The sequence below is a fragment of the Brettanomyces bruxellensis genome, chromosome 3 (genome assembly GCF_011074885.1).
Source record: "Brettanomyces bruxellensis chromosome 3, complete sequence".
NCBI lineage: Eukaryota > Fungi > Ascomycota > Pichiomycetes > Pichiales > Pichiaceae > Brettanomyces > Brettanomyces bruxellensis.
In genome coordinates, this window is record NC_054684.1 from 1 (window position 1) to 27,132 (window position 27,132).

At 36.1% G+C, this 27,132-nt stretch overlaps 7 protein-coding genes and 2 non-coding genes across 9 annotated transcripts; 6 read left to right on the forward strand and 3 right to left on the reverse strand.

Annotated features, from left to right (window-relative positions):
- Positions 1 to 747: 747 nt before the first annotated feature.
- BRETT_000001 (uncharacterized protein) lies at positions 748 to 2,949 on the reverse strand (the record flags this gene model as incomplete). Its single annotated transcript, XM_041278582.1, has 3 exons — positions 748 to 1,484; positions 1,559 to 1,971; positions 2,246 to 2,949. The coding sequence occupies 3 exons, from the start codon at positions 2,947 to 2,949 to the stop codon at positions 748 to 750; spliced, it is 1,854 nt and encodes a 617-aa protein (XP_041134777.1).
- A 235-nt stretch (positions 2,950 to 3,184) lies between these two features.
- On the forward strand, positions 3,185 to 4,036 carry BRETT_000002 (uncharacterized protein; the record flags this gene model as incomplete). The annotated part of the gene is made up of 2 exons (XM_041278583.1): positions 3,185 to 3,201; positions 3,256 to 4,036. 2 exons carry the CDS (start codon positions 3,185 to 3,187, stop codon positions 4,034 to 4,036), a joined length of 798 nt encoding a protein of 265 aa, XP_041134778.1.
- A 261-nt stretch (positions 4,037 to 4,297) lies between these two features.
- BRETT_000003 (uncharacterized protein) lies at positions 4,298 to 4,689 on the reverse strand (the record flags this gene model as incomplete). Its single annotated transcript, XM_041278584.1, has 2 exons — positions 4,298 to 4,612; positions 4,687 to 4,689. 2 exons carry the CDS (start codon positions 4,687 to 4,689, stop codon positions 4,298 to 4,300), a joined length of 318 nt encoding a protein of 105 aa, XP_041134779.1.
- Positions 4,690 to 5,028: 339 nt separating this feature from the next.
- BRETT_000004 (uncharacterized protein) lies at positions 5,029 to 6,370 on the forward strand (the record flags this gene model as incomplete). Its single annotated transcript, XM_041278585.1, has 4 exons — positions 5,029 to 5,150; positions 5,243 to 5,348; positions 5,454 to 5,918; positions 5,945 to 6,370. 4 exons carry the CDS (start codon positions 5,029 to 5,031, stop codon positions 6,368 to 6,370), a joined length of 1,119 nt encoding a protein of 372 aa, XP_041134780.1.
- Positions 6,371 to 7,257: 887 nt separating this feature from the next.
- On the forward strand, positions 7,258 to 8,907 carry BRETT_000005 (uncharacterized protein; the record flags this gene model as incomplete). Its single annotated transcript, XM_041278586.1, has 3 exons — positions 7,258 to 7,995; positions 8,064 to 8,327; positions 8,428 to 8,907. 3 exons carry the CDS (start codon positions 7,258 to 7,260, stop codon positions 8,905 to 8,907), a joined length of 1,482 nt encoding a protein of 493 aa, XP_041134781.1.
- A 1,645-nt stretch (positions 8,908 to 10,552) lies between these two features.
- Positions 10,553 to 11,071, forward strand: BRETT_000006 (uncharacterized protein; the record flags this gene model as incomplete). Its single annotated transcript, XM_041278587.1, has 1 exon — positions 10,553 to 11,071. One exon carries the CDS (start codon positions 10,553 to 10,555, stop codon positions 11,069 to 11,071), a length of 519 nt encoding a protein of 172 aa, XP_041134782.1.
- A 9,449-nt stretch (positions 11,072 to 20,520) lies between these two features.
- Positions 20,521 to 20,592, forward strand: BRETT_000007. The gene has a single exon. It is a non-coding gene; the product is annotated as a tRNA-Gly (tRNA).
- Positions 20,593 to 20,645: 53 nt separating this feature from the next.
- BRETT_000008 lies at positions 20,646 to 20,717 on the forward strand. The gene has a single exon. It is a non-coding gene; the product is annotated as a tRNA-Gly (tRNA).
- A 3,068-nt stretch (positions 20,718 to 23,785) lies between these two features.
- Positions 23,786 to 24,616, reverse strand: BRETT_000009 (uncharacterized protein; the record flags this gene model as incomplete). The annotated part of the gene is made up of 1 exon (XM_041278588.1): positions 23,786 to 24,616. One exon carries the CDS (start codon positions 24,614 to 24,616, stop codon positions 23,786 to 23,788), a length of 831 nt encoding a protein of 276 aa, XP_041134783.1.
- Between the last annotated feature and the right edge of the window lie 2,516 nt (positions 24,617 to 27,132).

The following is a 27,132-nucleotide window of genomic DNA, read 5'->3' on the forward strand; positions in this document are numbered from 1 at the left end:
ACTATACCGGACTTTTGATGCGGCTAAAACAATATTCGTGACGAGGGTTGGCAGACCCTTTTTATGGATATAAAGCCACACTTTTCCGTGATTTACCATTTCGGCCTTGCAGTTCACATTTTATGAAAACTTCAGGACTGGGCCTTTGAGCTAACTAGAAGAAGAAAAAACCATGATCATCTTCCAACAGGTTTAGAAATGCTTACCGGTGCAGCAGCTGGAGGGCTTGCGGGAACTTGACCACTCCATTTGACGTTGTTAAGACCAGGATGCAGACCCAAAACGGCTCTTCTGCTGGTCTTCTTCTCACTTCAAACTCTTTGTTCAAAAGTCTGGGTATTATTATCAAAAGCAAGGACTTAAAGGAAGCTTTAGCGGGGTAGGTCCCCGTTTTGTTTGGACCAGTATTCAAAGCTCAATTATGTTGCTATTGTACCAGACATGTGTCCAAATTCTCACTTCCGAGAGGTTATCGTTTGATTAATTTCTCTGCTCTTTCGTCGTGATATTAATTTCTTTTTTGTTGCTTTCATTCCATGGCATTCGCCTTTCGAATTATCTTGTTAAATACGTTGCTCCAAGCACAATCATAACAACAATCGCGTTGCAAATATATAGACTTACTTATTTATATAAAATATATACGTACATTCTTTCTCTTAAAGTAGTTGTGCCATATACTCTAGCTGTAAGATCATTAGCACCGCTCAAAAACTTTGTATAATCCTGGAAGGTTTGCAATTTCCACTACATCCTCACCAAATTTTCCGTTGCTATAAATCGTTTCTTAATTGATGGAAATATAATATTTTCTAGTGTGTAACTGGTCTTCTCTCTATCTTCTTTCTCGTTTGGATCATCATTATCAAGAGGTTCTGGAATGTAGAATAAAGCCAATTGCCTTAGAACGCCTCCTAAACAGTCCTGCTCGTTTTCCCAATTTACCTTGGTACCTATCTTAAAAAGAAATAAGCTGAGCTTGTTGAAGCTGGGAATGTAATTCTGCATGAGCATAGGTAATGTTTTTAATTTCGGGTATTCCTTATTAGTCTTATCAATTTCTATTGAAAAATATTCATTTAGCATCTCAGACATTTCAATAAAAACGGTATTTATTAAATCATCAAGCTTTGGTGCGTCTTGATAATACTTCTCCATCAATTCAGCATTATCGTATATCTCGGTTTTAAGTAGCTCTCTAATGTCAACGGGATTTGTAAATCGTATCCTCCCAAAGTTGCTAAAATCAGAAAGTCCAACCTGGTAGAAAAATTCATTGCAAACTGACGCATAATCCATCAAGTAAAGCCTTACATCGTATTGTAAACACATCAATCTTTTGGAATAATCAGCAACTCCAACGTATGTGTGCTTACTAAACAATTCTGTCAGTTCGGCATTTGCCTCTTCCTTCACCTCCTTCCTCAAAGCTTTAATGCTATCTAGATTAACAATTGTAGGTGTGATGTGTGAAATTTCTTCCCCTCTTGTGGTACAATGTTAGCCTTATTTGTTTTAATGTTTTCCCCGTTTCTAAGCTCAGCATCAGCATTGTCACTATTTGCATTTCTTTCTTCTCTTGGTGAAATCGAATCCACATTGCCTTCCTCTGAATTACCTGTAGGTTCAACCGTAAATGATGATTCGCCGACATTACTCTTATCAGAGTCATATGTACTACTTACAAACGACGATAGCGTTGATTGATTGAAGTCAGTACGAACCATGTCTTTCTCATAAGGTCTTTTGAAAGCTTTTATCGAGGAGACGGAACGCAACTTAGGCTTTTTAACCTCAATCTCTGGTTGCTGCAACTCCAATTTGTGCGTCTGCTTTTCCTTCACCTGCTGAGACGTGCTAATAACTTGCTGCGTTAAGAATGTTCTGGACGTATCCAAACTCGAAAGTTTCTCTTCGATAGCAGATGTTATCCGGCCTATAATTTCCTCTTCATTTAAAAATCTGACCTCCCTTTTGTAGGATGAACATTAACATCAACATTTTTTGGATCTATCTCTAACGATAAATACATGAACGGTTTATGTCCTTTAGGAAGATAAGTTACATAAACTTGATTTATCGCTCTTTTTAAAGGTTCACAGACAACTAATCGATTGTTGATGAAAAAAACGGGTTTGATACTCTTCTTATTAGTGTAATTACAACTGGTGACATACCCATGGCACTTGTTCAATCCAATATCCAAGTCTGTATTCACATCAACCAGCATTAACTCGTTCGCCACGCCTGAACCATAAATGCTTCTGATTCTGTCTTTTGCGACATGCTGCTACGAATAACAAGATCCATTTTATTTGTTCCTTGCTTCTTGCAGCTGAATCCAACATTCAAAGTGTGAATAGCATAGCTACTTGTGACTTCAACAATTCTCGCATATTCCTCACTTTGTGACCTTAATGTGCGCAATCTCGATGGAACATTATAAAATAGATCTTCTACTATAATGGATGTTCCATCTCTTCCGGCGACGGCTCTTGGCTCACTACTTCCCCCGGTTGGTGGGGGGGCAAGTTTTCCGTCTAAATAGTAACATTTCCATGCACACTCATCGCTACTAGTCTTAGTAACCACAGAGAGATGTGATATATGTGAAATACTGGCAAGTGCTTCTCCACGAAAGCCGTATGTACTGATGGATTGAAGATCTTCAAACTTCGTAAGCTTTGATGTGGCAAATCTCTCACATAAAAGAGGAAGATCATCCTTATTTATACCGGATCCATCATCTGTTATTTGTAGTAATTTGAGCCCTCCATCCTTTATTGAAATCTCGATGGCAGTGCTTTTTGCATCTATTGAATTTTCTAGTATTTCCTTGAGGGCATTTGAAGGGGCTATGATAACTTCACCAGCTGCTATTCTGTTCACAACTGTTTTATCCAATGGCCTGATTCTCCTTTCAACAATAGCTTCTTTCTCGTCGCTCATTGTCTGTGTTTTCCATCAGTATTTGTGATACTTTTTCATAAACGGAAAATGTTCCTTTGATATACCTCAGCACTAATTATATGTAAAACTTTATAGCAGAGAAAATCCCCATCCACACGTTCGGGAGGTCCGCGTCGCGTAATCCTTACCTTTTTTTTATCATTTTTTATCATCTCCAACTTCCGAAGTCGCGTCAATCGATTTCTTAATTTTCCTTTGTTGGAACTTAATTTCTATGCTAAAGAGCATACAGTGTATAAGAGTTTACCAAGCATCTATAAATCCATACTCAGAAGCGTAATCAAGGTTTTATCATGAAATCGAAAAATTTTTTACTGATTTTGAACGAGTATGCTTCAATATTCCAGCCGAAACAGATAGCTCACAGGATTCGTCTACGATTCTATTCTTCTATCTAGATTTGCGAAACGAGGGAATAGTTCAGCATTTCCTAGACCAGTTTACGTTTGAAATATGTTCCAGAATTCTCCCATTAAAGCAGCAGGTACATATAAGAAATATTAGAGATGAAAGATTACGCATCATCAAGCTAATTAATGGGATATTTGTCAGATATCTAGTAGCATGCTTTGAAAAAAACTTTGGTTCATTGTCTGATATTAAAATAGCGCATGGCAAATTCGGAAAGCCGGTCTTTTCGAACCGTCCAGATTACAGTTTCAACAGTTCCGATGAAGAATCGATATCTTCCGTTGCAGTATGCTTTCATGGAGTTAATCCAATAGGATGTGATTTGAGCAATCCATCTGATATTGGAGGATTTCATCTTTCGGATCTTCGTGACTTCTATAAATATGAATTTAGAGATATATTTACGGAAATGGAGACAATAGAACTTGATAAGATGTTTAAAAGCAAATATTATGCCGATAGAAACAATCAACTTCAAATGCTCAGTCAGTATTGGGCAATTAAAGAAAGTCTCAGTAAGATGGACGGATATGGGCTTAATTATGGACTACGAAAATATGAAGTTCTTGGCATAGGGCACCCCACTGAATTCATAAGATCAAACAAAAAATCGATGAGTAAAAGTTTATTCGAATATCTGGAAATACGGAATTGAAGCCAGTTGGCGAGCCGAAATCTGGAGTTAGAAACGCATGCTTTACGATACCCGAAACCAGACTAATTTGTTCTGTTGTGGGTAGATATAGTTCTGTGAAAATAATCAAAGTTGATGCGGAAGGAATCTCAGACCTCATAAAAAGTGCGTTTTCAATAAATATAGATGCTGTATAAACCACACGGAGAGAAGGAGATACTCATAAAATAAATAAAGAAATGTTATTGGCTTGACAGCTTCTTCATTCAGGACAGCTTGACTTTATAAATAGAACTCACTGTACTTTTTCGCATAATAGTACGTAGAAACTGCACCCAACGTAGTAAGGAAAAATGGAACAGGCTTCTTGATTCCAACCTGAAAAGCCCTTCCCAAACCTGCAAAAAGGGTCAATGATGAAGCCAACAATGCAGTGTGGATACCATACTCCTTGTTTTCATGTAAAAGATAGCCTGCTGTTAAATACAGGGCAGAAATTGCTGTTCCAGATATTAAAGAGGGAAGTGAGCCTTTTCTGGCATATCCCATAACACCACCAACAAGGGTAAGAGCACTAAGTGTATAAGCTGGATGATCCTGTAAGTATAAAAAAAGTGTTAGTAACAGCTGTCAAAAGAAGAGCTCCAATAAATGCGGGAAGTTAAACATACCATGATGTGATAAAAAAAGGAATAATCCTACCTCAAGTTCGATAATACTTTATATCTCCGTGAAAACTTGCGCAAGGTTGGTGTAGAAATATATGTTGGTAAACAGTAATAAAGTTAAAACGGAACAAAGAATTCGGATTAATTATGTTGCTAAGATTTCTCTCAATTTTTATTTTTGGTCGGGATGCAATCATTATCAAAATCTACTATCCCAGTCGATAGACGCGTGTTAGTGAAATTAGGAACATCCTCTTCCTTCCGGTTTAAGATGACAAACTTCTTCAATAAAAACTTGGTTTTCTTCTTAATCTGAAGCGGGACTTTTTCAATGATTTAATGAATATGCATGAAAGGTTGATTTTTATAGATAATAACCTTGATAGCACTGAATTTGAGAAGAAATGCTTCACACGAATCACATTGGAAACGATTGAGCCCGAGCAGAAGTTCGAGCGTGATGAAGAGTTCAAGCAAGAAAACAAAGAAGATATTTGCAATGTTGTATGGATGACAAATTATTGCTAGTCAACAAAAATTCACTTTTGGAACCCAAAAGAATGATTATCAAGTTTGAAGTTTTGATGGAGAGAGTATTCAAATCAGACGAGGCGCAAGAACAAGAGCCGGTGATGAAATATGGTGGACATATTGAATACAGTATAGTTGGGTCTTTTAATGGATGTAAATTTCTTGTTAAATCAAAAAAAAATACAGATGTGTACCTTGTCAACTGGTGTATACGAACATTTGTTTTGGGATCATTAAAGGATAATTACCGTTTTGAGATTTGTGCCAGTACCGAAACTTTCAGAGGGATTTATTTTGTTGTTAAGAGGAAATTAAACGGAATTTTCAACGCAGTATTTTCCGTCAAATTGAAACCCATTTCATTAAATGAAAGAGATATGGATATTATGACTGATCTATATGGAGAATTCAAATTGAATTGTCATTATAGGACTTTAATAACAAATCTTGAAGACAAAAATAGACAGTTGGAGAAAGATTTTGAAGAGAGTGTGAAAAGTAAAGACATATTTTGGAAAACAAACGAGAATATTAGGAATAATGTAGAAGAGATATTTATTCCCATGATCAATCAACAAAGAAAGATTAGAAGATTAAATGACAAATTGGGGATAAAACAGAATCTCAATTTTTCCAGCATCCGATCAGAGCAAATTATAAATTACCAAGAACCGAATAAGAGCATTCAGTTCGATTTGACGAAAGTAAAATCCCTGAATATCGGAAACAGATTGAAGATATATCGCCAAAGAAGAATAAAGGATTGAAAACTGACCTGACAAAGCATCCGTCCAGTCCAACAAAATGCAAGAAGAATCGGAATTTTAAAAAGGAACGGAAATTGTCTATCTCGACTCAGGAAGAAGAACTGACCGACAAGGATAGCGATAATGACGATCTTTTTCCATCTTTACATCTATCTAATAATCAGGATGGATCACGACAGAGTTCACTGCAAAGGATGGACAGTATGATGAAACTGAATGAAGAATTGGACAAAGAGGAGGATAAGAAGGAACTTTTCCACTCAAATAGTTCATATTCCGAAAGCACTTCAGAAAAACGAGTTGATTCAGGAGTAGAGGATGCAAATGAAACTGCATCAGATACGGAAACAGATGTTGATGAAGAACCTAACAAACTTTCGAGTAGTTGACGAGCTGCTTAAAAATTATTGCATTGGACGACATCGTTTCGGTGCTTAAAGCTGGTAAAGTCGTTAGTTTATCCTTTGGGATTCGAGAAAAAGGATGTATATGCTTTTTATCTTTCCCATTTTGGATTGTCATTTGTGGAGACAATTTTATCAATGCGCTTAATTGGAAGCGTTCATATCCTTCATTTCAAGAAAAATAATTAAACATCGCCAGTATTGCAAGGGGTAAAAAATATTGCATAGTTCAGCTCATGAATAATCCCGGCTTACTACATTACTTAGTATATATACAGATTACTAAAATGTATTTAAAGGGAAGGAAGAGTAATATCAGTCTTCAACGTAATCTTGAATATTATCTCAGTGCTCGAGATATGATGAGTATATTGTAGTGGTAATTGATTGGAATGAATCGAACCGGCGGGAATTTTTTGTTGTTGATAAAACAGTTACAAACATGTCGTATTACGTAATTGGTGCGCCTATTTAAGAATGTATTTCTGCTTTTTGTACTTTTGTATTGGTGGTGTAATGAGTATGAGTTTCAAAACATAATTTTTTCGTCCCATTTTTTGCCGAACACCGCGTCCGCACATTGTTCACATAAAGCTTTCGCTATTTCAATCATTTAACATAAGGTCCTGCATGTTAACTTCTGTGTTTGAATTGTTCATTAATTATAACCTACACTCTATTTAGACTCATTTCCAATTTTTCTGCTCACCTAATCTGTTTTCCCATTCTTTAAGTAGTCGAGTCATTTGGGCTACTATTTTACTTTTTTAGGTTCACGTAATAAAACTCAAGATAAGTTTTGCCCGGCAGCAGGGTTACTTTGAATAAATAATAGGCATATAAAAAGCACTTTTGCCAGTGTCGAAGGGAAAATGACAGATTCGGATCCAAACGGTTTGAAGGGCTCGATTCATACAAATTCTGTGACTCCTCAGAGTGGTATCATAGCCAATTCATCGCCCGATACTACTTCTTCAGGAACGAAGCAAATAGAAAGTAGTGCAAAGTTATTGGAGGAACCACAAATAAGGAAGATTTTGATATCAGATTCCAGTTTTGAGATATTACTTTATAGACTGAAGCAGAGTATCAAATCATGTGATGAGTTTGCCAACTTTATCAAAAGAAAGCATAGTTATGAGGAAAGTTATGCAAGGGATCTCAGAAAGACTGCCTCGACTTGCAAAAGCAGCATTCGATCCAACTGTGTTTTTGTGAAAGATTCATTTATAGATAGTTTGAGAAATGTGATCAACTATGATGAAAGAATGGTTGCAGATGTGCGAAGGCCCTATATTAAGGCTCTCGAAACGATGTATGATGAGCTTAGTTCATTAGGAAATACATTTGCGCGTTTAAGAAAGCAGCTAAAAGAAGAAGGAAGTAGAAAAGAAAAAGAAGTTATGGATGCAATTTCACAAGCTGAAAAATCTAGAAACAAGTATCAATCGGTGTGCGCCGATTTGGAAAAACTCCGTAATTCGGATCAGTCGCAAAAGAAAATAACACTTCAGGGCAGGAAGACGGGCCCTCAGCAGGAAGAAGAATTGAATAGAAAACTGCACAGTGCGGATGCAGATTACAACAAAAAGGCATATTATTCCCAGAATGTAAAAACGAGCTTATAGAAACTGTCAGACCGCGTATAGCAAATCATCTGAAGGAATTGATATTGGAGTTGGATCATGCTTTGCAAATGCAACTTTCTAAATATGCTGTTTTTTGTGAATCATTAGTCATCGAATGGGGAAATCAAATCACACCATTAGGTCATAACCATACTGCTATGCAAGAAGCGGTTTCCTCGATCGATGTCGAACGCTCATTGTACAACTATATTATAAATAGCAAGGTCGAGCATAAAGGTTCTTTTACACCTGTGGAATATAAACGTCATGCGGTATTCGGAAACCTTACGGCAGATGGAAGTTTTGCGAGGTTGGTAATACACCTTCGAGCAGAATTGTTTCAGGAAATTCCCATATTTCTGATCCGTCTCCTGCAAATACAAGTCAAATATCTAAATCATTTATACCACATAGCACTTCACTTACCGCTATGGAAATGATAAAGAGGTATCTACTTCATCCGGAATTAAAAATACAATTGGTCTTAATGGTCCGCGTCCGCTTTCTGAGTCGTCCATTTCACAATCGAACTCTGGCAATCTGGTCCAGAGTCAGCGGCTTTCTAATCCATCTGTTGACCAAAATGGAGAAGAAATTCAAGTGGAACCCAAGATCCCAAATTTGGGGCCCAATGCGAATAACGAGCAAGGAAAACTATTTGGTATTTCTATTGATAAAGTACCACATGATGATGAGATGGTCCCATTGTTTGTTAAAAAGAGCATACATATACTTGATAAATATGGCGTTAATACCGAAGGTATTTACCGATCCAGTCCTAATAAGATTCATATGGAGCAACTGAAAGAAATTGTTGATAGAGACCCAGAAGATTTATCTGTTTTAGATCCTCCCAATCCTGAAAGCATACGAATGACTATATATGTGTTATAGCATCCTTACTAAAGAAATTTTTCGCTATGCTTCCGGAGCCCCTTTTAACGTTTGAACAAACCGAAAATTTTCTCAAAGCTGGACAGATTGAGGAATAAAGACAATGCATCTTCAGCTTCATAGGATTGTTTTAACTTCCAGACGCTGACTATTTTACACTCAGAGATTTGCTTTTTCATTTCATTCACATCAGTCAAATCCGAGGGTCAGAATAGTGTAAGAAATTTGGCAATTGTCTGGTCTAATAATTTATTTACACAGAATTCAGATTCAGGACCCGAACAGCTGCATCTGAAGCAAAGAGTTATCGAAGAATTGATACATGCTGCACCTGATATTTTTAATCCTATTGAGAATAACGAGGGCTAGAAATTGTCTTTTCTTAATATTTGTTTGCTTTAATTATTCTGTATCATTTCTTGTGTTAGTTAGTTAATATTTGTTCTTTCTTTCTTTCTTTTTTTGAAGATTGTTTAATCTTTTTGTCTTTTGTGCACCGTTTTATAAATTGATATTAATACTCTTTTCGCATTATAATGATTTAATTTCGTTTTATAATCAATGGACCCTGTAAATATGGTATAATTAATCGTTGAGGTATTGGGACTGTAATTTTTGGGATTGTAATACTTGACAGATTAACATGATTCAATGCATCTAGCTTGAAACTTCAAATTTGACGTGGTGAAGAGCATTTAGTGTCCATATTTTCATTCAAGATCCTCCTTGGTATGTATAAAATAATGTTAAGGTATTAAGGACGAGGTACAATGATATACTGCTGCGCTGAAGGATTTTGGTACCCCGGTAGAAAAATATCAGAAAAAATTTATATCATCCGTGCATAATAAGGCATTTGCATTTCCTTAAATTTGTGTTCCTCTTTTTTCTATGTTTCTGACCGATAAATCAAAAAGATAACTTAAGAGAGCTAAAATCGGCATTAAAATATCTTCATCTTCAACTATTCGAAGAACGATGAGTACAATTCTTCGAAATTTAGAAGATTTTCTAGGTAAAGATAGTACCCCTTTGGTTAAACATCTCTTAATCTCGAACCGAACTTGGTAGATGAGCAAGTTATCGTAGCTGATGCAGACCTTGATAAATCGGATGATGAGGATGAACAAATCAGGAATTACAGAGAGCGATTAAAGAGGCACGATCAGATAGAAGATGGACATAAAAGAAGGCGCCATAACATAGATATTCATGATCATATGATGGACTCCCAGAACATGCTCCTTCGTGTTCTGTCATGATTCTCCATGGAAAAAAGGAATATGAGTTACCATGCTCCGTGGCATACATATATAATATATATCAGAAAGTTTGCGTCACAACTCTAGTTTTGCTTCCATGATGTATCAAAGGAAGATGAAATTTTGATACTGAAATTGCTTCGATTTTGAGAGAGAGAAATTCAATGAGGGACAAAGAAGTGATTAAAGAATTTATTAAATCATTTACTGACTGGCTTGCCATATTAAGGCGATTGCAAATAGTATTTACAATTTTTGATGAATCCCAAACTTTAGAATCACGAAGAAAAAAGGCGAATAATTCCCTTTTGGATTACTAAATTTGGTAGGGTTGCCTTGAGCCACTGTTTAATAGTGATTCAGACAGTTCTGACAAGCATTTTATGGAAAATGGCCTTATGAAATGCTTTTTGCAATTTTTTGTCACAACCTACACGTTTTATGACCCTCCATCTGAACAAATGAACGAAGATTATACTTTGGTGAATGACTTTTTTGATATATTAAAAGTGATTTCCGATAATACGAAGCATACAAAGCCATTGAATTTAACTTCCTTGTTTAAGCATGCTGCGGCTATGTTTGTTAAAGAGTTTGATAACACGTATGAGGAACCCTCACAATTTGTTTCACGATTAAAATTTCTTCTATTGAAGCTTCGTGATTTTAAAGATATGATATGCGTTGAGATGCGAATGCATATTGATCCTTTACTGTGTTCCATATGTAAGGGATGCTTGACTTCGAATTTTGCAAAACAAAACTTCTTGGAAATAATTTTTGAAGACGTTATAGAATTTAGGTTTCAGGTTGAATTTGTCTATAGTGTACAAGAAAAGTACCGTTTGAATTTGCATGCTTGGGAGTCAACTAAGAGTTTCATTGAAAAAAAGCTACAATAATGATTATAAGACAGAAACGCGAAACTAGGACATTAAAGTTATATAGTGCCGGACAAGTTATGGCAGATTTGATAAATTTTAGTAAGAATCTTGAGGATATTTTGCTAAATATGTCCGCATGAGTTCAGTTGCTCTGGTCATTCAAAATGTTCTCAAGAGAACGAATTCAGAGAATTTTGTAGCTGAAGCTCTGGCGAGGTATATGCACCATGAACTTATAAATGTGTTTAATGCTGCTGAAGAATCTTCGAAGACAAAGATCTCTCTATTTCCTTAAGGAATAGTGAGGTGGAAAAATTATCATTACATTGTTCAATGATATTTTCCATGATACCGGTAAAAGAAATTTAGTTACTGCTATCTATGAAAATATATTAAGGAAGGAATTACTCTATGGAACATTATAATGCCAACGCGATTGAAAAATGACTGTATCGAATTAGTCAGGGAGGAATTTGCAGTGCGGTGCATGGGTGAAAAGTTCAGTCTAAATGTTAATAACAGCTTGCTCATCATGATACATGATTTGCAGAAAAGTAATTTGGAGCTTTATAAGTTTGTCAGCCAATCCAAATCACAATTTAAGGCAAATTTTTGCTGCTTAAAAAAGGAGGATTGGACTAAGGAATTACCCGGGAATTTGTTCAGTTACCTAATGAATTAACCGATGTGGCCTGCCGATATCAGAAGAGTCTCAATAAGCAAAACTTTGAGTGGTATTATCAATTACAGAGAGTCACGTTGAATGTTCTTTTTAATGAAAATGATTCACATTCCTTAAAAGAAATTGAATGTTCGAGCTATCAGGCCGCTATATTTTTGGCATTTCAGAATCGATATGTCATTTCTCTCAAGGAACTTCAGTCAATTACAAAAATGGAATTACAATTTCTTGAAGAAAACTTGAAATTGCTCGTTGGAAAAAGGATGTTACTTTGTCATACCAAGAATAAGACGTACGAAATTAATTCGAAGTTCATGTCAGACAAAAAAGTCATCAAACTTCATAATTATATTAATAAAAAAAAAAATTTCAAACTAACCAGAACCGGAATAGAAAGAGCCGATTTCGAAATGATGCATATGAGGATCACCTGTTTTATCACTCGGAAACTTAAAGCGGACAGTCCAATTGAATATCTAAAGCTAGTGGAGGATATTTTACACTACTTGGTAGAATCCAATGTGAATTTTAAACAGATTCTTACCTGTCACAACACTGATATTCACGCCTTTATCAAGAAGATTCTTGATGAGTTAACGGGAGAAGTTTATATTCGCAGAGTTAATGAAAATTATTATGAGTATATTCCATAATAAAATTCATCGCTACGAGTGCAAACAAATGCATGTGAAATCGTTGTCGATGTGTCGATTTTTATTTAAAGAGAAGAATAATTTGAATAATAWMWSAWWWWWTYTCAWARKYYSCKRYWWATAAMWKYWTKAWWAMKYKWRKTTSMWYAAKWKWKMRTRYWRYRSWWYWKSMAMTWKAWRRTMRGMRTARRSARRTWRMKWYRWWKTYTTYYATGKWKMMAMWWAYRCMAWMKYTWRWWKRTKMWAKKMAWTARYWKTWWMWYWRWMAKRYYWMKTGKTWYMWWWRTMWMWAMSMRMKTRRRWMRYMGWMMWWRMRAKWRWSKGRAWMKCSYRASWRYRRKWKMYWAWWWGKKWWAKTRMAMAWGYWTYKAWWSCTWWAWSYYSGGMSTRMYTYWWWWRKTMYYTCTTWMYTCYGTACAGAMKTWACARWRGKCWAMCAAWACTKATTYMMATYATRWACRTMTCAWWKRRRTGCAKTTAAKSTAYACTCWGTWKTGMAWCWRRCTAKTTGAYWACTTTACAKWMWATKACATGTMYAAYWTACTKWAAKTACRKCAATWACMTSTWWARRATTATCTTTGAAACCTRCAATATKTSRTCKWWYAGATSRATYWAWWCWAACAWTTMAAAAAYMAWRCRCGARMYCRGWATYRWACTKRGGCTCATCGAWRKCTAAYKAGTGAATTTTASSWCTAAACCAMKCAGMSCMTCTRCGAKTTTCTGTAAGGGGTAACYAAGCGCATATTRGTTTRAASCYARAYTAWWTTAKWTWATGTAAGTYCAAAGTGATTYSTGWGTTWGKTWWGCASKRWWGATATMAAWMSWCYRAAAKATKAWGWRWWGYRTGWTRWRAAATAGYGTWYTKAGAAKGTWRTGAYCGWAGAYWATAAGWAGAGCTRCACGGAATGTCGGACATATGAGAATATTACCTAGTATTAGGTAATCTATTATATATATGTCATTAGATTTATTTGTTTTGAGATCTGAACTTATTCTAAAATAACGAAGATTTAGAATAATATCTAATAGAGACAATCCTGGATAAAATGCACTAACTGTGTATGTTAGGGAATCAGCAGAAAAATAATTATGCGCGATCATAATTCTGTTTCTGAGAATTAAATCTTTTTTTTTTTATTATGTATGATTACCTCACTTTATTTTCCTTTTTATTTTTACTTTACTTTACCTCTTTTTATATAACTTGTTTCTTCTACGAAGGGACGAGACCCGATAGCCTATTTTGCAATACAACTAGTTCGACTCCACTTTGATGGTAACAGAGTAAAGGAAGTAAATTCATTTTCTTCTATGGTGATACATACACAATTGTTAGAATGTTAAAGGCATTAACATTATCACACAGACCACTTGGTACATTTATATCCACCCACTTAGGTAACCGACCTTACAATTGTCTGAATCTCCCCGACTGCTAGGTTCTTATTAGTTCTATTAAAGAAGGAGTTTGATAGCTAAAGCCCGGGAGTAACTCATAAGGTCTCTCTTAACTCCRACATGGCGTCACAGACAGGATAACCAATTTGTGTGATTTTTGTGAAGAGGCAGATGTGTATGCCATCTTTTTTTCTTTTGAATTTAGTTGAGAATTCTACGAGAAGGAATTTTTTATTATGTCTACTGAATTTCTCTCAAGAAAAATTCTCGCTTGATGAAAATATTTTCAGGTTATGCCTCCTGGGAAAATTTTCTAAGATCCGTTATGAGTGTTAACAGATTGAGAAATTTGTGTAGATCGCTGATCATATCGATTACATAATCTCATTCATATTATCTTTATCAGCTGGTTTTTAACTGAGCTTCAGATACATTATTTCGATGCCTAAAGATGTTTAATGATTCGTTTACTTTTCAAGTGAAATCATATTTTGCTGCGCGTGAATTGTTGTTATCTCAATTTTGAGTCAAGGAAGCTGTTCCTACTCGATATTCTTAACGAGATGATCTCATATATATTAATCAGAAATTTGTCAGAAATGGAATTACTACCAAACTCTGCTATTGATGAATAGAGCTGCTTATGCAAATGGAATTTTGTTCATAGAATACTGCAAGCCCTACTTATTATTCTGGGAACTTACGATTGTGACAAACATTGAATTACATCAGGATGGTTTAGGAATGTTTTAGATGWTRTCARGYATGATGATTATWRGAARCCKSTTTAKTGWTTATKTCRAYATCATTGACAATRTCAYTACAKCTATRAAATGGTGTRGTTGYTATCACGGGGATACRGATATTTTGGCCCATCTTAGACCCGGTGTCRCTGAATCGATTAAAGGAAATTGTTCAGAATTTGATGAAATAAACGACTTAGTTGAATTTAAGAAATGGATCGAAAGAAAAGTCAAGTCTAAACGTAATGCTGCGATTGTTTCGAAGTCGCTTTCCAAGTCAATCTTTGTGACTTCCAACAAGCAAGGTTATTCCAGCATTTCGAAAAACAAGAAAAGACAAGAGCCGCCGAATAATAACCGTTCGCATGGATCTGATCATCAGAAGAAGGATCAATCTAACAAAGGCAAGAAGAATGAGAGGAAGGAGAATATGAATAATGTCAAATTGAGCGATGAATCTACTAATATCTCCGAGTTACAAGTCCTAGGCAGCGTGCCAATGGATAGTTTGAATACTCCGAGGCATTCGAGATTTTATCTTAATTGATAATGGCGCTGCCATTAGTCTCACAGGTCATAGGGAATGGCTACATGATTACATGCCTTTCCGCAAGGACGATAAAGTTTTCTCTGTTGGTTATGACGATAGTCAAAAGAAATTGGAAGGTTCCGGTAGGATAATCTTTAATTACATGGGAAATGTTCTTACACTCTACCTACACTATTATGAGGGTGCTCCTACTATCTTTTCAGAAGACGATATCAACCGTTGCCCTGAATGCCGAATTCAGACCTACTTTCACGATTTTGGTACCAAATCTCAGACTTATTCAAAGGTTCTCAATGTTGGAGATGAATGTATTCAGTTAGTTCAAGTTAACAAGCTATGGTATATACCAGGTGATTTTAATCAGTTTATGATTGGTGGAGGACAATTGCATATAAACAACTTACATCTTAAATTGGCTCATGCTAACCYTAGGCTAATCAAAAAAAGTCTATTAATCATGGGACGATTACTGCTTCGAARAAGGAAATAAAGGAACTTGATGAATTGCTCAGCAAAGGTTGTGTTGATTGTATGGAAGCGAAGGCGAGACGAGCAAATGCTATAGAGGGTTCAAGAGACTATTACTTGCGTCCTATTCCTTTTGATGTTGTTTATTCCGATGTTTGCATTGTCTAGACGCACACGAGTGTTGGCGAAATGGGTTGCTTTGTTACTTTTAAGGACCAATATACTAAGTATACAACGGTTTTTATGATGAAACACAAGAGTGATGTTGCTCGTGCAGTTGATAAATACGTTCGATGGGTATCAAACCAATTTAGCAAGGAAGGATACAGAGTGCATAAAATCTTCTCAGATAAAGGTACTGAATACTTAAATGCTGAATTGAAAACCATATTAGAACGTGAAGGTATTGAACTTCATACTACCTCCGGTTATACATCTGCGTCTAATGGTGTTGCTGAACGCTTGAACTTAACGATTATGAATGATGCGCGTGCCATGTTGCATTCTGGTAAAGTTTCTCACAATTTTTGGAAGGAAGCTGTGCTATATTCAGTATTTGTCAGGAACAATCTCGTGAATGATAATATTGGAACCAGTCCGTCACTTAAACTCAAGTTTATGTCTCCCAAAACTAAGGATTTGCATATCTTTGGTGAACTTTGTGAGGTTACTTACCCTCCGAAATACACACCTAAGCTTGGGGAAAGGGCTGTTCAGGGCATATATCTTGGATGGAGCAATGAAACCTTTGGTTGCCAAGTCTTCATCCCGAATACGCCAGGAGACACACGTTACGGTACATTTACGGATACACGCCATGTTCAATTTATGAACCCGTCTGTACTTTATACAGACTATTTTCTTACACCTCAATCACGCGTGGATGATTCATTGCAGTCACTTTATGATCCAAGAATTGAGATTTTTGCCGATCTATCTGCTGATGATGCATCAAGTGATATTTCTTCTGAGGTGCCGAGTATTGTTGGATTATCTGAAGGTCAGAATGCGTCATCTATTCCTGTTGACAGAAAGCTCTACGACGATGCTGCTATGCAGACCGAGCTATCTGAAGATGATGATCATTCGATTGTGACAGAGCCCACATTGCGTGCTGGCAGTCCAATTGTATCCAGTTCAGACGATGACTACGAAAGTGATTCTGACTGGGTGCCAGATTCAGATGATAATTCAGACATACTGTCTACTACTTCTTCTACGTCTGAGGACTACTCTGATGATATTGAGAGCGCTGCCGACTTACGTGAAGTCTCAAACTCAGAGGAACCTCAGACTATCCAAGCATCAGACGAGAAGCCTACAGCGGAAACTACTATGCTTTTCGACTTGGATGCAGGAGATCACTCAACTCCTCAACTGCATTACAGGAAGCCAAACTTTAAGAAGCCTGCCAAGGGTACTAAACCCAAGAAAGTTTCATCGAAGCCCGCTCCTAATGCGAAGCGTTCACCTATGGTTGGTCATGCTGGTAAGATTAAGGGAGCGAAGCATTCAATGCCCCAAGCTCCTAAGGAGAACGTTAAAGCTGAGAGATCTACTGCAACTTCTACTGACGACAACCCTGTTGTCGGTGGAAAGGAATCGAACAATCTTGCTACTTCCAGAGTGACAGTTCCTGAAAATATGGAAGCACTGAGCACGTTAAATCGTCCGTTGCCCGTGGTCGAACCTGAGAAATTTGCAGTTTCTGATTCACCAAGTTTAAATGCTGGTGAAAAGGATTATCAGAGACTAACTGGACACAATCACACGGAGTCCAAGCATCATACTACGACCAGGCATCTTAACATCCCTTTACAAGCAGAACATGAAGATGATCGAGCATTACTCAACTCGTCATTGGATGGAGAAGTCAATCACTCTAAGTTACCTCAAGTTACTTCACCTCATGATACTTTGGCGGACAAATCCGGATCCTCTGGCCATAAGATATCATTTCAAGTGATTCCTGCGACTTCTGCTGGTGAAAAAGTGAAGACCGAGAAGGGTTCAAGCCGTTTGAACAAGTCCAAATTCTCTTCCTTAGAGCCTTTTAGGACTGGAACTCGTTTATCAAGAAAACATACTTATGATGATCTTGTGAATGGGGACACCCGTTCCTCGGTGCCGTTGATTAACAGCACTCCTGGCGAATCTTCTGCTCCTGAGCGTACCTATATGGTTGCTCGGAAGAAGCCACGGATTTTTCAAGTGTTGTTAAGCGACATTTATCTCGCAGCTAATCCGAAAGGTTACAAACAAGCGATGTGCAGCAAGGACGCTGCAAAATGGAAGGCAGCAATTGATGACGAGTAGTTTCACTCTCATCATATACATAACACATGGGATCGCAATCCAATTCTTACAGATGATCCGAAAATTTTGAATTGCTGCGTCTCCACAAGTTGGGTTTTTACCGTTAAATCTGATGGTCGACGCAAAGCACGTCTCGTTGCTCGCGGTGATCACCAGAAGGAGAATACATATTCAATTACATTTTCTCCAACTCTTCGACCAGAGATCATGAGAGCGATTTTTGCTCTTATTGCTACTCAGCATTGGTTTATGGCTCAGTTTGATGTCAAAACTGCTTATCTATACAGTCCTATTGATACCGAATTGTACATTTATCAGCCTCAAGGGTATTCTACCCACACAAGGCATGCAAAAGTGCCATCCGGCATGAGGGTGGTCTATAAGCTTAACAAAGCTTTATATGGTCTCAAGCAATCGGGCAATTTGTGGCATAAGGAAATTCAGAAACATTTGGCCAAAATTAATTTTGAAAGTTCCCACCCTTTTCCATCCACCTACATTCATAAGAATCGGAATGGAAAAGTCGATTGCGTTGTTGGTTTATTTGTGGATGACATTATTGTTGGCGCTTCGAATAAAGCTATACTGGACAAAGTTTACAAACATATATCTGGTAAATATGAGCTTAAAACGATCCAACCTGATAAGAAGACCAATTTACAGAAGTTTTTGGGGATTGATCTTAAAGGATGGTCGTGTGAAAAAGATTAAGCTATGTCAGTCTGCCTATATCGAAGAATTCGTTGAGAAGCTTCACCTTACTTTTGCTAGAAGCTGTGCTACTCCGTTAAGTCCAAAATTTCTACTTCGATACTGCGGAACATCCGTTAGAAGCTACTAAGGAGATGCTTAATAAGGCAGTCAGTGATTTTCGACGCAAAATTGGTTGTTTATTATACGTCGCGGTTATGACAAGGCCTGATATTGCTTATGCTGTTGATTACTTAGCGCGTTTTTCGACGTATCCTCATCGTCTAGTCGTTGATCAGTTGAAACATGTTTTAAACTACCTCTATCATAGTCGTTTCAAATCTATCATTTATCAACACACTTCGGAAACTAAAATGGATCATTTGATTTGCTACTCAGATAGTGACTATGCTCAAGATCCGATTACAAGGAAGTCCATGAACGGATTTCTCATCATGTTTTCGGATGCACCTCTCTATTGGAAGTGCCAGTATACCCCATTGGTCTGCAAGTCATCTACTGAGGCGGAACTTCAGGCAATTTACCTACTTTCTAATGAGCTTGAATGGTTTCACCCTCTCATGAAGTTCATGTCCGCTTATCAAGGCGAAGGAAAATATCCTGAACTTTTAGTGGATAACAAATCCGCTGTTGATACGATAGTTTATGGTAACTTTTCACCAAAATCAAAGCCATACGCTGTCAGGTAGAAATGTTTAGAAGAACGATTTGAAGAGAAGCGTTTCATTATCAAACACGTTAGTACGAAGGACCAGTTAGCTGATATTCTTACTAAACCTATTACTACCAAGGTATTGGGTAAGTTAAGGAGCATGATTATTCAGATGCTACAAATCAAGGGAGCGTGTCGGACATATGAGAATATTACCTAGTATTAGGTAATCTATTATTATATGTCATTAGATTTATTTGTTTTGAGATCTGAACTTATTCTAAAATAACGAAGATTTAGAATAATATCTAATAGAGACAATCCTGGATAAAATGCACTAACTGTGTATGTTAGGGAATCAGCAGAAAAATAATTATGCGCGATCATAATTCTGTTTCTGAGAATTAAATCTTTTTTTTTTATTATGTATGATTACCTCACTTTATTTTCCTTTTTATTTTTACTTTACTTTACCTCTTTTTATATAACTTGTTTCTTCTACGAAGGGACGAGACCCGATAGCCTATTTTGCAATACAACTAGTTCGACTCCACTTTGATGGTAACAGAGTAAAGGAAGTAAATTCATTTTCTTCTATGGTGATACATACACAATTGTTAGAATGTTAAAGGCATTAACATTATCACACAGACCACTTGGTACATTTATATCCACCCACTTAGGTAACCGACCTTACAATTGTCTGAATCTCCCCGACTGCTAGGTTCTTATTAGTTCTATTAAAGAAGGAGTTTGATAGCTAAAGCCCGGGAGTAACTCATAAGGTCTCTCTTAACTCCGACAAAGCTGACTAATATTCGTGTGGCGACTGCATATGCAAAACAACAGGTTTTTGCATGATCGCGGGTTATGCTGAATTCACATAATGTGATGTTCCCAAACAGGATGGATTCCTCTTTGGCATATAATTTGTTATTGTATGAAATTGGAAGAGAAATGGAAGAAGTGTCATTCTCCATTTAATATAAATATGCGCCCTTGCCCTCCTTTGATACAGAGGCAAGGTTAGATTATGATTTAGTTATTTTTCTAGAAAGGGGGATTGAAAGGAGAAGATAAGTTATTAGATAGAATAATGAATGAATAGAATGATTCATAGAGAGCTATGAGATAAGAGATATGAAAGGATACGAGAAGTATCAGATAACAATCTTATTAATCTAATATATATCTTTAGACGGATTTGGTAATCATCTAAAGAATCCTTATACTTCAGGTTATTAAAAATAATATTTTGTTACCTTCAGTCCGACCATTTACAATTTCGAAGATTGGGAGATTAGTGTAGTGGTTATCATACCTGCCTTCCAAGCAGGTGACATGGGTTCGAATCCCGTATCTCTCATCTCCAATCTTCACCGAAATCCAACGATTGCGAGGTCATTGGAGTTACGGATTGGGAGATTAGTGTAGTGGTTATCATACCTGCCTTCCAAGCAGGTGACATGGGTCCGAATCCCGTATCTCTCATCACCAATCCTTTATTTTTCTTATTTTAAGGAAATTTATTGTGAGCGAGGTAAGGAAATTTGCATTATTTATTTCGCTTTGGGACAAATTTTAGGGTCTCTTAGCACTTTATGATCTGCGGAATATTACGACGACAATTGTTAACAGAACTACCTCGAAAAAGTTTTTTTATTTACATCTTTGGACCAGCTATATCTTACGATTACTTAATCTTTTATCACTTATTGGATTTCACTGGTGTGCGAATTGCCTATACTACTTTTTGTATTACTTTGTATGGATCATTGCTTATGCTTCGGATATGTGATCTCTCCCCAAGTAAGAATATATTTAAGGGGTATAGCAGCACCCCTCGTATTTTCTTATCCTCTTATTACTTTGATTTCATTTTATCTCTTTCTTTAAAGACTATCACCACTATATCTTTTGATATAAGCCACCATTCTATCAATATGCCTTCCAATATTTTGGATGACTTACAATATACCCCACATGGCAATAATACTGTTGCTAAACAGGTCAGGTTCCCCTTTTAGAACCGAATACGAGTTATTCGAATTCCATCACATTCGGCGATCAAATTGAATCGAAAGAGCACAGCCTTACATTCACATTTGTTTTTCTTTTATTCAGCAATATCCAAATAAGAATATTTAGTATTAGTTTTCCTAGTTTTCCTATGTTTCTTTGACTTTTTTTTCCTTTATGTCAAAAATATAAAACTTATCTGTAATATGTATTACAACTAACAGAGACCAAATTTACAACTACGCAGGTATAGTGTAGCGGATAGCTTAAACAATTATTCCAGGCCATCAAGAACTTTTTTGATGTTCACTAAAGAGCCGCATTTTCTTCCCTAGTCCCAATAGGAATTCTTAGGCAGCCTTCACAGTTGAGATCTTTACCCCTAAATCTAATAACAATCTTTTTCTCTGTAGCCATTTCCCAGTAGATCTGATAAGCCAGTTTACTATCCGGGTTTCCATTTTTGTTTAGAACTTGCATTAAAAGAAAGTTTGCATTTTCTCCACCAACATTTTTACATATGTCTTTCACGTGGGAAAACCCCTCTAAGATTAAAGAGTGCTGTATACCGATCTTTTTGCACTTTAACCTCATTAGGTTAAGAGCTTTTTGAGATGTTGCCTTTAATGCGGTACACTAACATTCCTTATTCTGACTGTAAGGATCCCTTGCTACATTTTAAAGCTTCGAAACTTCTGTAGTACCAAGCCTGATATCTGCTAACGCAAAAGACTTGAAAAAGTTTGTAAAACAACAGGGTTTTTGTGTTCGTTTACCTGCGTGGCAAGGGGGGAACCTGGTAAGCAGAAATCAATATATGCCTCGTCCAAAACAATTAGTCCTCTCCATGACATATTTTCAACTCCATGAATTAGCTTCCAAAGTAAGTCATGTCTGATCATCTGAGCTGTTGGATTGCCTGGTGATGTTACAAAAACTAGCTTAATAGATGTGTCTTATTTAATATCAGCGATTATTCTCTCAGGATATATTTGAAAGGTCTCTTTACCTAAAGGCTCATAAACAACATCATGATCATCTAAAAAAGCACATGAGCAATACATTGGATATGTTGGGGGACATATCAATATTTTTTCAACTACTGGCTTTGCAAAGCATCTCATAACCAAATCAATACCTCCATCAGAATCAACAGTTAAACACACGTTGGCAGTAATAAGCTTTAAGTTAGTTTCAATAATTGTTTTGTCCATTTCTAAATTTCTGAAATCGCAAAGCCGTTGGGTAAAGTTTGATGGGGATCAGGATAACGGTTGAATTCCAATACTTTTTCATCAGCGCTTATTCCAGTGAAGGATGGACCATAAAGATTCTCGTTTGCATCTAAGAGAATTCCTTCTTGAAAGTCATCTCCGGCACAATGGGATGGCTCTAAGTAAAGAATATTAGGGCGTACAATTTCTGTGACATCAACCATTTTCCTCATTAAGCTCCTGAGCGTGTGATCTCAAGAGATATATAATATAGAAATTGTAATAATTTACTTAATTGGTTTAAATGTGACGCCGATTACTTTATGAAGTTTTTGTTATAACTAGTATTGAGGGTTTTTAAGGCTAAAGAAAGGAAAAGTATAAAAGTAAAAGGAACTAAGTAAGAAGGTAAAATGAGCAGGATAAAAAAGGGGGAATGCACATGTTTAAATACCTTTGATCCTTATGAGCGAGGTTTTCTTGGGCATAAACAAGACAGGGCAGCTTTATATAGACGCGACTCTCGACGCATCTATTACAGAAATATTAATTAATTTTTTCGGCTACTGAGTTAAAAGAAAGGAGGATTTGGGAAACCTAAATAATAACTCTGAGGATGATAGTCTTCCTTTATAACTAGGCAAGAGAAGGAGAACTACTAAAACTGATTCCGTTTATGCTGAAACTTCCATTTTCATTCCGTAATTCGATCCACTAAAGGGGAGCGCGAGCTATGTTTCCTTAGTTGATAGAAGGCACAGAATAATTCGTGTTACACAATAGAATTCAAGAAATTTACCGAATCAACTCTCGCAAACAATTCAATAATAATTTAAATATTCAATTTGGTATCGCGGTTATCTAATAGACATGCTGTTCTGCATGCCAAATCCCCTAACGTAAATTCACAGCGAAGCTCAATTACACTACTAAAAAGTGGAAGCTGACAATTAAATCAAGTTCACGTGGCCGAAATGATCGGTCGGCAAAAAACATATTACTTCATCAATGCTTGCACATACTGGAAGCTGCGAAGAGATAAAAGAAAAGAAGAATGTTTCCTTAGGATTCAAAACTATCAATTTTACACCAAAACTATCAGCAGAATATTGATTAAACTTATTTACAACCACTAACAAAAAAACAGTGCCAGACACAGCACATCAGTAGAACATGTAGAAGGTTCCTCAAGAACAATCAGCAAAAAGACAAAAAAAAAGACAAAAAAAGTTATGCCTATCACATTTCACAACGCAATGGGCTAACAAACTCAAAAATAAAGAATCAAAAAATTTAAGCAACATTAAAAGCCGTGCAAACATAAATTCACATCGATGGTTGTTGCATAGAAAGACGTTGCTTCAACGACTCAATTTCAGCCTTCAGTCTCTCATTCTCAGCAGTCAACTTCTCACATTTACCCTCCAACTGAGCCATTCTCTTCATTTTCCTAGCCCTTGATCTTCTGGCAGCCTCAGTATTCCTAGCTCTCTTCAGTGACGCCATATCGCTACCTTGTGGAACAACAGGAGGCAATGGAGCGCTCCTCTGCTTTCTTGTGTAGGCAATACAACCAAACTTATCCAGCTTAACCTTTTTGCCATCAAGAACAGCAGTCTTAAGCGTTGAAGATGTGGAGCAAGCTCTTTTCTTTCTTTGCACGTTCTTAGTAACGTTGGAAGATTTCTTGACTTCATGCTTAGAGATAAGAGCACCTGGCATCGACTTCGACCTTTGCTCGATCGAATTAACCTGACAGTTGGCCTCTGGAATGCCACCAAGTAAGGCAAGCAACTCAGAATCCATCGCTGGATCAGAAACTGGGACACTACTGCACTCCTCATTGGAAGATGTCTGCTCGAAGAGCGGTTGCAAATTTTGCACATCGGATGTCTCCTCAAGCATGGCCGAATTCGAGTTAACTGGCGCAGAAGAATCAAAAGCACCGCTTAAGACACTACTATGGATTGCCAATGGGGAGATCGTACCTGCAGGAATGGTACTTGCACCACAGACATGCGACGATTGTTCGTCACCAAATGCTGCATTATACAACTTCTCCAAAGGATCCTGAAGATCACCGGAACTTGCCGAAGGAGCAAGCTCAGGATCCGCAACTGCTGAAATATTGCTAAAAATTGATTCACCTAATAACATATTATTCAATTTATTTATAATAATTTGTTTTGTGAATAATGGGTTTGATAAATGATTTTTTTCGTTCTTAAATTCTTGTATGTTCGTAAAATTAATTGATAATAATAATGTACTTGATGTGATTGACAGATATTGATTTAAGCTAATCTATAACTTAAAGAGACGCCATAATGGACGATCGACTTGTTGATAAAAATTTCATGATATCATTTTGTTGTATAGGGGGGTTGGGGATAAAAAACCGTTAAGGAATTCCTTGTAAAGAAAACACCTTATTTTATTCTTATAATTCGGTTCTCATGTTTATTTTGTATGGTCTTATTGACACAGACTTTTCCTTTAAAAGAAAAAGATAACTTCTCGGTTCGTAACAACTCTTGTTTCTTGACAGACTGTTTAAGCGCTCATTTTCGGAACACACTAAAATATAATTATTCCAAACGTGAGATAAACTGAAAAAAGTAACTTTCAATGAAAGTAATAATAAAGGGAGAATATATCTAACCTGTAGTGAATTGTAACTAAAGAGAATAAGTAAATATAAACGTTAGAGACTGTAACCACGTTTAGAACCGAAAGGAAGGTGGCGGAAAGCGCGAAGTGCGAAATGTCCTTTTTTTATAATTCTACGAATCTTGTAAAAATTTATCGAGAGGTGAAAATTAAACGACAACCACACCTCACACCTCTAATATACAACTTATAACAGAGTCAGGATATTATAAAAGGAATCAACTGATCAGCATTTTTTGACGCTGAATTAAAGCAAAAGGAACATAAAAATATTTATTTTCGCTTTTCTTTCTTATTAAAGTGGTATGTGTCCAAGTTTAGCACGATTACCATGTTGATGTAGTGATAGAAAGTAGGATTTGATTCCGTACTTTTCCCCCTAAAAAATATGTACACAATAAATTATTTAGTGACTCATGCTGCAATTTAATATATTTGCACGAAAGTAGTAATTTTCTAGTGCGCGCTTGAATAATCAACCAGATTATCGAACTAATAAATTGGTTGGTTATTTAGACTATACAATTCTTATGATAACCGGTATTTTCTCTAGTAAAAAATGCTTTGAATTAATAATTAATGCTGTTCTATTTGTGCCCGTGTGCTTTGATTATAAATACTTATCATCTGGGCAGTTACGACTTTCCCCGCCTGAAAACTTCCTAACGTTACCAACTTTCTTTCGCTAAGTGAACTGTAATAGCTATGTTATCCAGATGGGCTGGGCGATTTATTAACATTCAGTTGCACTCAATAAGAGACAAACTTTTATGCTTATCTTTTGTATCAACTAAAGTATAAACAATAAGTATTCGGTGCGCAATTGAATTTGTTCGTAGTATCTGCTATAAAAATAATGTTCAATTTAAATCCAAGGATACACTGCTAGCATATCTTCAAATACTTTTTAATGCTAGCTAGATAGTTTTAGATGCATCTTGTGCCTCAAGTGACATAATGACAAGAAACTGAGGAATGAAAATTATCAGGAATATCAGAGAATTTAGAATGTCTTCGTCAATTGTGTGAAGATGAGACACTGCTATTAAGATGCATTTTAAAGAAGAAATATAGGCTAAATATTAATTCAAGAAAACACAAGGTCTTAAAACAATGAACACATCGAAGAGAGACACATTAACATTTTTATACCAATTGTGATATTTGAGTTGATCGGTTAAGTGTGATACCGATTACTTTATAAAGTTTCTCGTTATAACTAGTATATTAAGTGCTTTTAAGGCTAAAGAAAGGAAAAGTATAAAAGTAAAAAGAACCAAGAAAAAGGATAAAATGAGCTTAATAAAATGGGGAAATGCACATGCTTAAATAAATATTCTTGATCCTTAGAGCGAGGTCTTCTGAGAATAAACAAGGCAGGGCAGTTTTATGTAGACGCGACTGTCGATGCATTAACATGAAAGAGCATAGAAAATTGATCCTACTGGTGCTCCAAGTGTGCAACCAATTTTTCACGACGAAGAATGTCAATTTACTAGGCGGATTCAATGTTAATGAAAGAGAAAACAAAGAGGGAAAGATAGAAAAGGAAAGAAATTTATAATAAAACGATAAGTATGAAAATTCCACGTAAACTAAATTGAGCGGAAATTTGCAAGAGACTACTGTTTCGAATACAACTAGATATCTAAATTGCCATAAGCAGTAATATACGTTATAAAAACAAAAGCTTAACATTTAGGTCAGTTCAGCGATAAATAAATGCCTATTTTTTCAACAAAGGGGATAAATATAGTAGATTTATCCAACAAATGGGATAAAGAGAACCATCATATAGTAGATTTATCCAACAACGTCAAGGAACAGTCTCCCAAGTTAATATATACTTTCCAACTTTTGTCTTTTTTTTCAGTTCGATTTTTTTTTTAATTTTTTTCGGATTTGAAAATTTTGTGATGATCAAACAAACAAATGCTTGATTCATCTGTTCAGTAGAACCTATCTTCTATACTCGAAAAATATATACATATATATATATATAT